Source organism: Puma concolor, chromosome D1, assembly GCF_028749965.1.
Source record: "Puma concolor isolate L17-30 chromosome D1, mPumCon1.1.hap2, whole genome shotgun sequence".
In the NCBI taxonomy this organism is placed as follows: domain Eukaryota; kingdom Metazoa; phylum Chordata; class Mammalia; order Carnivora; family Felidae; genus Puma; species Puma concolor.
In genome coordinates this window covers 114982081-114996551 of record NC_141676.1, presented here as the reverse complement: position 1 = coordinate 114996551, position 14471 = coordinate 114982081, and the positions used below count along the sequence as shown (strand labels likewise).

Sequence of the window (14471 nt, the reverse complement as noted above, 5' to 3'; positions counted from 1 at the left end):
GGCAGGTTGAGCACTCATTTAACATGTTGAAACTCTGTCACACTCGTAAGATTGTTTTGTATTTTCTGAGACTGTAGGTGTGGCTCTAAATACAAAATACTGATTTTAGATTTGATGTCTTGAAAAAACTCAGGGTAGATTCACAGTGCAGAAACTAAAAGAATGAATACTTTTGAAGAAGAAATATGGAACAAATATTACCAAAAAAGTATATTTCTAGTTTCATAATTTCCTAAATGTACACAAAGGTTAATTTAGAGAAAAAGATTACCTTTTTTTTTTTTAAGTTTACTTACTTTGAGAGAGAAACAGAGAGAGAGAGAGAGAGAGTGCTTGCACACAAGTTGGGACAAGCAGAGAGAGAATCCCAAGCAGGCTCCACACCATCAGCACAGATCCTGACACAGGGCTTGGTCCCACGAACTGGGAGATCATGACTGGAGCCAGAATCGAGAGTCAGATGCTTATTAACTGGCTGAGCCACCCAGGTGTCCCTAACTCTTTTTTATTCTCTCAGCTCTGCATGGCATGTGTAAAGTGTTTTTCATTCAACTTTCTGACTTTCGTTCTGTTCTTTTAAAAATGACGTCAGAATTCCAAGCAGGGAGCACATAATCTCCTTTATGCTTTTATTTCACCCTCTTGGAGAAAGAGTAACTTTTTGGCATTTTCTGTTATATTTCTATTAACCTAATGCCCACATACCTGCAGTTTTAACTAATGACGTTTGTATTTTTTTCTAAACAATCTGCTCAATAAATAATAAAGTATCCACTAAAATCGAGAATTCAGTCTACAGCGAGATCACTGTGAACACCGGTCTGGGTCTTCCCGTTTTTGTTCTCAGATTTAATACCCTCATCTCTGTTTTCATAGTACTTGGCACCCATGGTCATTAGAATGCGGTGACCTGAAGTTTCCGGCTGTGATCTCACAGCTTGTTGTTTCCCCGCAGATGGGCGGCTTGCTGCTGGAAGGCTGCAGCTTTGACGGGAGCCGGCTCGCTGAGAACCAGCACGACTCTCCCAGCGTGTCGCCCGTCCTCCCTTGCTGTGTGGGCTGGATCCCCCAGGTAAGGCGCCTCTGCCTTCGTGATGGCATAGTCTTGTCTGTGTATTGTCTCTTTACTTTCTGACCTCACCTGCACTGCAACGGATTTCTAGTCAAGATATTGTGCCCTTTATCATTTTTACAATGTACAGGACATTTTAAAATCTTTATTTTGTTATAGAAAGAATGGCAATATAGTTTTTAATTTCTAAATCACGTATATCCTGGTAAGAAAAAGCCTTTAGTGATCATGTGGATTGCCACGTGTTGTTCGTGTGTGGTCACAGTTAGCCATGCGGTGGCTAACAGCGTCGGCAGGTTCGTACACATCTGGTTTCGGTCACACGGGGTCACCATGCTGGGCGTAGGCACGTGAAGAAAGCAGTCCTTTTTTGTAAATTGAAGTACAGTTGACACACCATGTCACATTAGTGTCAGGGGTGCAGCACAGGGGTTCAACAGGTCTGTGCTGTGTCCCCCACGAGTGTAGCTGCCATCTGTCCCCACACAGCATAGAACACCATCGACTGTACTCCCTGTGTTGTACCCTTTGTCCCCATGACTGACTCATCCCAGAGCTGGAAGCCTGTACCTCCCACAACGTTCCACCCATTCTGTCCGTCCCCCATACCCTCTGGCCACCACTGGATTGTCTTCTGTGTTTACGGGTCTGCTTCCGTGTTGTTTATTGGTTTGTTTGATTTGTTTCTTAGATTCCACATAGAGATGGAGTCCTATGGTATTTGTCTTTCTCTGACTTACTTCACTTAGAGTAACACTCTCTCGGTTTATCCATACTGTCACAAATAGCCAGATCTCATTCTTTTTCAGGACTGAGTTATCTGTTCTCTGTGTGTGTCTGCACATACACACTCTCCATTCATACACTCTGCTGCGTCCACTCGTGTCATCTCTCAGGAGACACCGAGGTTGTATCCTCATCTTGGCTATTATAAATTATGCCACAATAAATAGAGGGGTATGTTTATCTTTTCAAATGAGTATTTTTGTTTTTCTTGGGTAAATATGCAGTAGTGGAATTCCTGAATAGGTATGGTATTTGTACTTTGAGGTTTTTAAGTAACCTCCATACTGTTCTCCACGGTGGCTGCCATCTGAATTCCCACCAGCTGAGCACAAAGGATCCTTTTTGTGCCCATTCTCAGCAACGCTTGCTATCCCTGGTCTTTTGACACTAGCCATTAGGGCAGGTGTAAGCTGGTAAGTCCCTGTGCTTCTTTGATGTTAGTGATGTTGAGCATCTTTTCATCTGTATGTTTTCTTGGAAAAATGTCTACTCAAGTCCTCGGCCTAGTTTGTAATCAGAGCATTTGTTTTTGGCAGGGGAGTTGACTTGTGTAAGTTCTTTACATATTTTGGGTATTAATCCTTTATCAGATATGTAATTGCAAATACCTTCTTTCATTCAGTAGGTTGCCTTTTTGTTTTGTTGATGGTTTCCTTGCCGTATTAAAGCATTTAATTTTGGTGTAGTTCCAATACTTCATTTTTGCTTTTGGTTCCCTCGCCTGAGGAGACATACCTAGAAAAAGGTTATGGCCCATAACACCGAGCTTACTACCTGTGTTTGCTTCTAGGAGTTATACGGTATCAGGTTTCCCATTTAAGTCACTGATCCATTTTAAGTTTATTTTTGTGTGTGGCATAAGGAAGCGGTCCAGTTTCATTCTTCTGCAGGTAATGGTCAGTTTTCCGAGCACCCTTTATTGCCTCAATTATTGTTTTTTAATTGTGTATTCTTTTTAATGGGTTGACCATATGAGCTTGGGTTTGTTTCTGGGCTTTCTTTTCTGTTATCTGTGTGTCTCCTTTTATGCAAGTTCCATACTGTTCTGATCACCACAGCTTCATAGGTTATCTTGGAATCTGGGAACGTGACACCCCCAACTTGGTTCTTCTTTCTCAAGATGGCTTGGGGTATTTAGGGTCTTTTATGGGTCCATACAGATTTAAGATTCTTTGTTCTAGTTCTCTGAGAAATGCTGTGGGTACTTTGATAAGGATTGCATTGAATCTACAGATTGCTTTGAATGGTGTGGACATTTTAGCAACATTAATTTTTCCACTTCTCGATCTGGATATGTTAACACTGGTTTGTGTTGTCTTGCATTTATTTCATCAGAATTCTGTACTTTTAGGTTACTGGTATTTCACCTCCTGGGTTAAGTGTTTTCTTGGTGCTTTTTTCGTGTTGGTGCAACTATAAATGGAATGGTTTCCTTAGTTTCTCTGCTCTTTTGTTAAGAGTGCATAGAAACGCAACAGGCTTGTGTATATTGATTTTGTATCTTGCAGCTTCACTGAATTCATTTATTTTAATGGTATTCGGTCGAGTCTTTAGGGTTTTCTACATGCAGCATCATGTCATCTGCCAGCACTGACAGTTTTAGTTCTTTACCCCTTTGGATGCCATTTCTTTCTTTCTGTTGTCTGTTATGTCTCAGACTTCCAGTGTGACTTTGAATACATGTGGTGGGAGTGGACTTCTTGTCTGGTCCTTGATCGTCAAGGAAAAGTCCTGTTTTTCACTACCGAGTATGGTTAGCTCTACACTTGTCCTTCACGGCCTTTATTATGTTGAGGTATGTTCCCTCTAAACCCTTTCTGCCGAGAGTTTTTATCATTAGTGGATTTGAAATTTTTTTGCTTTTTCGGCACAATTGAGATGATAATGTGATTTTTATCCTTAACTTTGTTAATGTGGTCTATGACACTGAATGATCTGCAGGTCATCGAACCAGCCTTCTATCCCTAGAATAAATTCCACTCGATTATGGTGAATGATCCTCATAATTTATTGTTGAATGTCCTTTGCTGATATTTTATTGAGGATTTTTGCTCTATATTCTTTGGGCTTATTGGTCTGTATTTCCTTTTTTTTTTTTGGTAGTGTTTTTGTCTGATTTTGATGTCAGAATAAGGGTTTTGTACAATAAATTTGGAAGTTTTCCTTCCTCTTTGATTGTTTGGGATAGTTTAGGGAGTATAGATATTAAGTCTTACCTAAATGTTGGGTAGATGGGGCACCTGGGTGGCTCAGTCAGTTGAGCGTCCGACTTCAGCTCAGGTCATGATCTCACAGTCCATGAGGTCGAGCTCTGTGCTGACAGCTCAGAGCCTGGAGCCTGCTTCGGATTCTGTGTCTCCCTCTCTTTGAACCTCCCCTGCTTGTGCTCTCTCTCTCTTAAAAGTAAGCATAAAAAAAATTTAAATGCTTGGTTGAATTTATTTGTGAAGCCATCTGGCCCTACACTTTTGTTTGTTGGGTGTTTGGGATTACTGATTAAATTCGATTATTAGTATTCAGTCTGTTCAGATTTTCTATTTTTTCTCGATTCATTCTTGGAAGATTTTATGTTTCTAGGAGTGTCTCCATTTCTTCTAGATTGTCCAGATTGGTGGCATGAAATCTTTCATAGTAGTGCCATATCATCCTGTGTGTTTCTGAGGTGCCACATGTTACGTGGGTCTCACTTTGGACTTTGTGTATTCGGGTCTTCTCTGTCTTCTCTGGGTGAATTTGGTGAAGGGCATGGCAGTCTTGTTTATGTTTTCAAAGAACCAACTCTTGCTTTCACTGCTCTTTTCCATGTTTTTTACTATTTATTTTATATATTTCCGCTCTCATCTTTTTTTCCTTCTACTAATTTAGGGTTTTGTTGTTTTGTTTTTAACAGTTCTTTAGATGTAAGGTTAGATTATTTGAGGTTTTTCTGATTTCTTGAGGCAGGCTTGCATCAATATACATTTCCCTCTTTTACAGCTGCTTTGGTTGTGTGCCAGTGTTTTTGGACTGTTGTTTTTTCATTTTCCTTTGTCACCATGAGTTTTTTATTCCTTTTTATATATATAAAATTATTATATATTATATTGCATGTATATTATATATTACATATATATAATAGTCCTTTTATATTTTATTTATTTATTTATTTAATTTATTTTTGAGAGCATGAGCAGCGGGAGGGGTGGGGGGAAGCACACAGAATCCGAAGCAGGCTTTAGGCTCTGAGTTGTCAGCACAGAGCCGGATGCAGGGCTCGAACCCATGAACCGTGAACTCATGACCTGAGCTAAAGTTGGACATTTAGCCAATTGAGCCCCCAGGCACCCCCATTCCCGTCAGATTTCTGCATTGACCTGTTGGTTGTTTAGTAGCATGTGGTTTAGCTTCCGTTTTTTTTTCCATATTTTTTTCAAATTTTTTCTTATAATTTCTAGTTTCATATCTTTGTGGTCAGAAAAGAAGCTTGATATGATTTCACTCTTCTTTATTTAGACTTGTTTTGTTGACTAACAGATGATCTCTTATAGGGAAAACTCCATGTCCACTTGAAAAGAATGTGAATTCTGTGGTTTTTGTGTGGAATGTTCTGAATATATCTGGTCTAATGTGTAATTCAAGGAAATGGTTTTCTTATTTGTTTTTTGCCTGGATGAGGAAGACAGTGTGTTAAATTTCCCTACTATTATTGTATTAGATCTGTTAATATTTGCTTTGTATTTAGATGTACAAATGTTGAGTGCCTAGATATTCACACTTGTTATATGCTTTTGTTAGATTGATCCTGTTATCATTCTACAGTGCCCTTCCTTGCCTGGTTACAATCTTTGTTTTAATTTCTGTTTTGTCTAACATACATATTGCTACCTCAAGGTTTTTTTTTATTCCATTCTCATGAATTATCTTTTTTCCATGTCTTCATTTTCAGTCTCTGTATGTCTTAGGGTCTAAAGTGAGTCCCCCACAGGCAGCAGATGGATGGGTCTTGTTTTGTTATGCATTCATTCACCCCATGTCTGTTGATGGAACATTTAGACTATTTCCATATAAAGTAATTGTTGATGAGAATTATTGGCATTTTGTTCATCATTTTCTGGTTGTTTTTGTACTTCTTCCTTGTTTCTTTCATCATCTCTTGCCCTATTTCCTAGTGATAGATGACTGTCCATAGTGTTCCACTTGACTTTCCCTTTATTTTTAGTGTAATTTTTGTTTTGTAGTTATCATGAGGTTTATATATAGGATGCTAAGAATATAGCAGTCTGTTGTGTGTTGCTGGTCACATAAAGTTTGAATACTTTCTAAAAGAACTTCATTTTTACTATCTCTTTGATTTTGTAAGTCCCTTAACACTAATTTTTAAAATAATCTTCCGGGGCGCCTGGGTGGCGCAGTCGGTTAAGCGTCCGACTTCAGCCAGGTCACGATCTTGCGGTCCGTGAGTTCGAGCCCCACGTCAGGCTCTGGGCTGATGGCTCGGAGCCTGGAGCCTGTTTCCGATTCTGTGTCTCCCTCTCTCTCTGCCCCTCCCCCATTCATGCTCTATCTCTCTCTGTCCCAAAAAAAATAAATAAACGTTGAAAAAAAAAAAATTAAAATAATCTTCCTATTTTTAACCTTTATACTGGCTTTTGAAGTGCTTGCTCTCCTACCATTACTGTATGTTTGCTGGTATGGATAAAATTTTTTTCCATTCATCATTTTTGTCTGATTATGGCCCTTCATTTTCACATTTAAGGCCTGTTCAGTAGTGATCGACTCCTTTCAGGTTTTTCTGGTAAACTCTTTATCTCTCCTTCACTCAATGGTAAACTTGAAGGGGAGGTATTCCTCTAGTGTTTTTACCTTTTGTCACTTAGACTGTATCGTGCACCTCCCATGTGGCCTGCAGATTTCTGTTGAAAAGCCAGCTGATAGCCTTATGGGGTTTCCCTGTCTGTAACGAGTTGCTGCTCTTGTGCTCCTTTAAAAATTCTCTCTTTAGGGGCGCCTGGGTGGCGCAGTCGGTTAAGCGTCCGACTTCAGCCAGGTCACAATCTCGCGGTCCGTGAGTTCGAGCCCCGCGTCGGGCTCTGGGCTGACGGCTCGGAGCCTGGAGCCTGCTTCCGATTCTGTGTCTCCCTCTCTCTCTGCCCCTCCCCCGTTCATGCTCTGTCTCTCTCTGTCCCAAAAATAAATAAAAGTTGAAAAATTCTCTTTATATCTAATAGTCAATATTTTAATTGTTGTGTTTCATGATGTGGACCTCCATGGGTTCATCTTGTTTGGAACTTTCTGGGCTTCCTGAACATGGATGTCTGTTTCCTTTCCCAGGTTAGGGAAATTTCTACCTACTACTCAGATCAGTTTTCTGTTCCTTTCCCTCTCTTCTCCTCTGGGACTCCTGTAATACACGTGTTGTCCAAGAGATCCCTTACTTCATCCTCATTTTGCTGTGCAGCTTGGGTGTTTCCATCACCCTGTCTTCCAAACAGCTGATGCATTATTCTACATCCTCTAATCTTTTGATTCCCTCTGTAGTTTCATTTCAGTTATTGTGTTCTCCCTTTCTGACTGGTTCTTTTTCATATTTTCTCTTTGTTGAAGTTCTCCTGGAGTCCATTTCCTCTCCTCTTTGACCATTGCTTTCACCTCTATTGGTCACCGTGCTTACCTTCACTCCATGTAGTCCTTCTCTGAGGTTTTCTCTTGTTTTTTCATTCAGAGCATATTCTTCTGTTTCCTTATTTTACTTGACTGCGTGTGTTCCGGCAATTAGGCAGACAGCTATTTCTACTCAGTGTGAACTGTCTGTGTGTGCTCATCCCCTGGGTAGACTCTGTGTGACTGGGGCTGGGGCTTCCCTCGTGGAACGGCCACAGCTAATGTGGCCAAAGGCTGGGCCCATCCCAGCACTGTTCACACAGAGGGCGCCCTGGCAGGACAGCTGGAGTGTCACCGGGCAGTCTATACCAGTGCATGCCCTGACACATCATCTGGAGCTGAAGCGGTGCAGGCCTGGGGTGTGTCACCATGGGGCCACAGCTGGGGCTGTAGTGAGTGCTGACAAGGGGTGTCCCAGTGTGTGTCAGACAGGGGCTGGTGTGGGCTGGCATGCCAGGGCTCACTGAGGCACCCGCACCCTGTTCCTGTCTCCTCGAGCAGGGTGGAGGGAAAGGAAATCAGTCATGATCACCAGCCTCTCCCTCCCAGAGAGAGTTCCAGAAGCTTCCCCCACCCCCCCAATTCAGCAGATGTCGTCATAAGGGCTGGATCTTTTATATTCTGGTTGCTCTTTTAAACTGTAGCTTTTTCTCTATGAGCTGGGAGGGGCTAGGGGCCCGCTGGGCAGCACCCGGCCATGGCACCAGACCTTGGCCTCGCTGTGCCGTCAAGGTGGAGGGAAACATAAACCATGGGATTTCCCAGCCCCTCGACCGGCAGAGAGTTCCAGCAGCTGTCTCCGGATCAGCGGGGTTCTAGGCCTGATTTCCTTACAGTTCAGTTGTCTATTAATCATGGCTTTTCTGTGCAGGGGTGTTTGCTTGCCGTCTCTCAGGACTGTCCCTCCCCTGCAGTTCATCATGTAGGAGGACATGTCCTCTGTTACCTGGATCCCTCTCCCTTTTCTCTGTGTCCCTGTCCTGTGCAGCCAGCTGCTTCTTCAGGATGAGCCGCTCTGCAGACAGCTGAGGGTCCGGTCCAGGGTGGAGTGGAGTTTATTCAGGACCCTTCCAAAGATGGAAGAAAATGGTCTTGACAAAGACTTAACAATCCCCACTTTAAAACCCTCAATTATTAAAAGAACTTTTGACAGTGGAACTTGGGAGATATTTGCACTTAAAACACTACATAGTTGTAGATGAAGCATGCAACTTTTACTTAATAAAATTTTAAAATACGAGTATATGTGAGTACACTTTAAAGTTTTAATGCTGCATGTAATGACTAAAAACTATTTCATATACTGCTTACCTCAGGAAAATATGTTTTGTCATTGAGTTGTAGTGCATTGAAGTTTCCAGTAATTTAAAAAAAAAAAAAAAGCATCAGAATATTTAAGAAATGAACCCGTAGTAATAATTATCAGTCATTGCTGAGAGAGCTAACAGAGCACCCTCTGGCCTAAAAGAGCATACGTTTTTGTAAAATACTTACTTTTTCTCCCACATCAGCTTCATTTCCCCTAGGATTTGAGTGATTTATCATATAGAAAGGGAGTGGTTAATATTTATTTCAGTCTATTAATTCTGGTAAGAAATTTATTTCAAAAAGTTGTATGTTACAGATTACACAGGTATGTGAACAAAACTGAAAGTTATATACAAAAGATTGGAAGTTGCTAAGGGTTTTTAACCATAACATGTAAAGTTGTACATAATCACAGAGATTAATTCAAATGGATCCAGATTAAGTGTGAATTCTCTGGAAGACAAAATTAAATGCCATCTAATCACCTAGATCGAGAAAAAAGTAGAACATGTATAAGCCACAGTGATAGCCAAGCAGAGCATGGAGAAACACTGGGTAGTTGTAAATGCAGAAGAAAATGACCTCAAACAACAGTCACATAATTGGCCACAAACTGAATGCAAATCAAGAACATGGTGGTGTTGGGGACAGTGCCCGTCTGTCGCTGGGCTGGACGGAGACAGTGCGGGTCTGTTGTTGGGCTGTATGAAAAGCAACATGACATTACAGTACTGAACATTTATCACTCCATAATATTTTATCATTTCTATCCAATTCTATTTACCATATTTTAAAAATCAGGATTGAAATAGAGAGCTAAAAATAATTTATTGAGAAAAATAGCCCATGTACAGAGAGGTAAAACAAATTCAGATATTTAGCCAGTAAAAGAAATGGCTCAAAGATAATATGGATTTTTTACTTTTCTGAAAGGGATTTCCTTCTCAATGGAAGGCTAACCCCCTTTCCCTTCCTTTATGCTGACCTCCTTCCTTCTGTATAAACGTAACCATGGTCTTGTAGAAGGTGAGGCACCCTGCCGCGGGCTTCACCGCACAGTGTTGGCTGCCCCAGCTGATGAGCCGGGCCGTTTGGGCCAACTTACCTGACCTCACTGACCCCAGTTTTCTCATTTGAGATTGCAGACCATGATGCTCCTACAGCACCATGTTGAAGATTAAGTAAGTTCTTGTGCATCTGAAGCATACCTAGCCCTGTGCCTCACACGTCATAAGTCTCATTTATCATGATGCTACTGTGTTGGAAGGTTTTTACGATAGTGTGATAACAATTACATTCCTGCGTACCGTGTATCATCTTGAACACTGGGCTTCCACAGACAAGCCGGATTTTTCCGTCAAGTTGGAAACCAACTTGGGTCGAGTTGGCGGGCAAACAGCTCCTGTCCAAGTCTTAAGTACAGTTATGGAGGTTTACGTAAACTGGTAGCTGAGAGAGGCCTCACATGTGTAACAGGTACGCAGATGAAGCAAAGTCACGAAAGGAGGAGGCAGCTTCTCTCACGGCCATAGGCACAGTGGGAGTAACGAGAGTTCCAGGAAATACAAGAAGGTGGAGGCAAGGCGTTTCAGATAGAAGGGGCGGCACATGCGAATGTGAGCCGGTAGGGTCTGAAGGAAGGTACGGCCTCCTGGGAACTGCAGGTGCATTGTCTGGGATGCACGGGTCCTATCAGAGACGGGAGCGGATGTAGTTAGAAAGGTCGGCCAAGATGGGGTCTAAGTTGGCGGCAGAGGAAGACCCTGAACTCATGTCCTCCCAGACACACTGCGTGTATTCCTCTTATGAAGCAGTTCCTACTGACGGAGCCCGCGGGCCGACTGGACATCTCTGCACAGCCACGTTGTATGGGGATCGCACAGACCGTGAGGAGAACAGCAAGAGAGACGGGATCAGGGAACCGCAGCAGCGAGGGACGGCGCCAAGGGACTGCGGGCACAGCCATCCGTCCTGGGGCACAGGACAACAACAAGGATAGCAAAGATCCAGCCCGAGATCCCTGCCCGGATGCTCAGGGCTGGAGGCCCGGGCAGCACCACGGCACACCTTGCTGGTCCGCCTTCATAGCACATTTGGGGATGGGGTCCGAGCGCTGTGGCCAGCCTGCTTCAGCGTGCTGCGGGTCCCAGCCCACGCCTTTCTCAGGAGTCACGCCCCGGAGATGGCCCCGTCCAGCACTCGCTGCAACTCCCGCCACTGCCCCAAGGTGACACAGGTGCATAGTACGTACCCCAGAACGCTTCCCAGGGCTCGCGGGGACTCCTGCCCCACGCCGCCCTCTGAGACCTCGTGGGTCATGTCTGCCGAAGCTCCAGAGGCCCCATCCAGGTGCCCCTGCCCCTGCCTTTTGGTTCCAACTGCCCTCCAGGACACCCCCAGTACGAAGCACCATAAAACACCCAGCCCACACCCCAGGTGATGGCAGTCACCTGTCAGGGTGTCCCCTGCGGGGAGCCCCTGGGACAGCCCGTCCTGTGCCAGCTTCAGATCCACTTGCCACGTCAGAGTAGCCCTGAGCAGAGCGCCCTGCCATCCCAGCTCACTACCAGCACAGTTTTTCTGACCTGGTGGGGTGCCCCTTATCCAGAGCACCCTGGGGCCCCCTGGCCCACCCTCCACTTCGCCGTCCACGGCCTCATCAGGAGGCCCCTGCAGCCATGCTCAGAGTGCCCCAGGGCCCCAGCCCACGGCTCAAGTCAGCAGGCACACAGTCTACACAGGACGACCACCGAAGAACACTGAGGTTCAAGTAGCTGGTGCACCCAGTTTACAGAAACACACAAAGTCCAGCACAGCGTGCAGAGTGTTGCTCCAACCCAAAGAACAAGACGTGACCCCAGCTAGAACCGAATGACATTGAGGCAAGCGACACACCTGATACATAATGGAAGATCACAGGGACAACATCAACAAACCTAGAAAAGGTATTTAAAACCAGTCAGAACTGAAGACTGTGATATCGGAAGGATAAATACACTAGAGTGAATCAACACAGGATGCAGAAGAACGGATTGCTGATCTGGAAGACAGGGCCATGGAAAGCACCCAAGCTGGACAGTAAAAAGTAAAAACAATATTTAAAAATGAGGATAGCGGGGGATCCCTGATTAGCTCAGTTGGTTAAGTGTCTGACTTTGGCTCAGGTCATGATCTCACAGTTTGTGGGTTTGAGCCCGGTGTTGGGCTCTGTGCTGACAGCTCAGAGCCTGGAGCCTGCTTCGGATTCTGTGTCTCCCTCTCTCTCTCTGCCCCTCCCCTTGTGTTCTGTCTCTCTCAAACATTTAAAAAATGAGGATAGGTTAAGGGGTATCTTGGACAACGTCAAACACACAAACAAACATTAACATTATAGGAATCCCAGAAGCAGAAGAGAGAAAGAGGCAGAAAACTTATTTGAAGAAATTGTAGCTGAAAACTGACCTAACCTGGGGGAGGAAACAGACATATCCAGGTTCAAGAAGCATAGAGAGTTCCAAACAAGATGAAACCACACCAGTTGGTCCACACCAATACTCAATTATTAAAATGGCAGAAAGTAGTGTTAAAGAGAAAATTTTAAAAACAGCAACAGAGAAGCAAAGTGTTATATCTCAGGGAAACTCCTTAAGGTTATCAGCTGACTTTTCAGCAAAAACTTTGAGGGCCAGATGACAGTGGCATGATATATTCAAAGTGATGAAAAGAAAAACCTACAACAAGGAATACCCAGCAAGTGTATAATTCAAAATTGCATGAGGATTTCCCAGACAGAAGGTAAACAAGTTCATCACTATACAGCTGGCGTTACAAAAAATGTTAAAGGGACTTCAAGTGGATGAGGAAAGGCTAGAATTAGAAATAAGAAAATTATGACTACAAAGATGTAAAATATGATAACATAAATAAAACATGGAGGATGGAGTCAAATAGAAGTTCTTTAAAAATATGTTCAAACTTAAATGACCATAAACTAAATCCAGAGTTGCTAAATACTCATGGCAACCACAAACCCAAAACCTATGATAGATACACACAAATTTAAAGAACCAAAGCATAATACTACAGAAGAAACCCATCAATCATTAAGAAATAGGGCAAAAGGAAAAGCAGGTAATAGAGAACTACAAACAAACTAGTGAACAAAATGACAGTTGAATTCCTATCAATAATTACTTTAAGTGTAAATGGTCTAAATGCTCCAATCAGTAAACACAAGGTGACCTAACGGATAAAAATACAGGACCCACCTATATGCTGCCTACAAGAGACTCACTTGCAGACCTAGAGACACAGACTAAAAGTGAAAGATATAGCGTGCAAATAGAGTGGAGGGGGGAAAAAGCCAGGGTAACAATACTTACACAGACTGTAACAAGAGGGGCGCCTGGGTGACTCAGGTAGGGTTATAAGTTTGAGCCCCACTTTCGGGGTCAGTGCTGACAGCTCAGAGCCTGGTGTCTGCTTTGGATTCTGTGTCTCCCTCTCTGCCCCTCCCCTGCTCGTGCTCTCTTTCAAAGTAAACATTTAAAAACATTGAAATATAAAACCGACTGTAACAAGAGACAAAGAAGGGCATCACATAATGGTAAAGGGGTCAGTCCATCAAGATTATGTAACAATTGTATTTATGCATCCAACATTGGAGCACCTAAATACATAAAACAAATATTAATAGAGAGACATTGATAGTAATACAGTAATAGTAGGGGACTTTAACACCCACTTACATCAGTGGAGAGGTCATACTTGCAGAAAATCAAGTGCATGATGAGCAATGAGTCATGTATGGAATTGTTGAATCACAATATTGTACACCTGAAATTAGTATAACACAGTTTGTTAACTGTACTGGAATTGAAAATAAAGAATAATAATGATAAAATTTTAAAAAATAAAACACAATTGTCCAAATTCTTTGGAACACAGGAAAAGCAGTTGTAAGATGGAAATACCTATGTATTCAGGCCTACGTCAAGAAACAAGAAAAATTTCAAATAAACAACCTAACCTTGAACCTAAAAGAGCTAGAAAAAGAAGAACAAACAAAATCCAAAAGCAGCATGAGGAAGGAAATAAAAAGATTAGAGCAGAAGTAAGTGTTATAGAAACTAAAAAAATTTAAAAAGTTCAACAAAATTGATAAACCTCTAGCCAGACTCAGCAGACGACCAAGAAATACAAGCAGTTGCCAGAAAATACTGTGAAAAATTATACACCAACAAATTGGAACTGAGAAGAGATAGATAAATCCCTGGAAATGTAGGAACTTACAAAACTGAACCAGGAAGAAACAGGAAATTTGAACAGACTAATTACCAGCAATGAAATGGAATCAGTAATCAAACTCCCAACAAACAAAAGTTGAGGGCCAGATGGCTTCCCAAGGCAATTCTACCAAACGTTTAAAGAAAAGTTAATACCTATTTTGGTCAAACTATTCAAAAAAAATAGAAAAGGATGGAAAATTTCCAAATTCATTCTACAAGGCCAGCATTACCCTGATAGCAAAACCAGATAAAGACTTCCCTAGAAAAGAGAACTATAGGCTAATGTCTCTGATGAATATGGTTGCAAATATTCTTAATAAAATACTAGCAAACCAAATTCAACAGTACACTAAAAAAAATAATTCACCACAATGAAGTCAGATACATTTCCATAATGA

The 14471-nt window shown here is 42.4% G+C and overlaps 1 protein-coding gene across 2 annotated transcripts in view; it reads left to right on the top strand.

Moving 5' to 3' along the window:
• The window catches only part of DYNC2H1 (dynein cytoplasmic 2 heavy chain 1), a 341612-nt gene that overhangs the window by 312739 nt on the left and 14402 nt on the right, over positions 1 to 14471 (top strand). For both annotated transcript variants that reach the window (XM_086679269.1, XM_086679270.1), the window contains one exon: positions 956 to 1072. In XM_086679269.1, coding sequence (XP_086535395.1) covers positions 956 to 1072 — 117 coding nt within the window. The remainder of the gene's footprint in view (positions 1 to 955; positions 1073 to 14471) is intronic.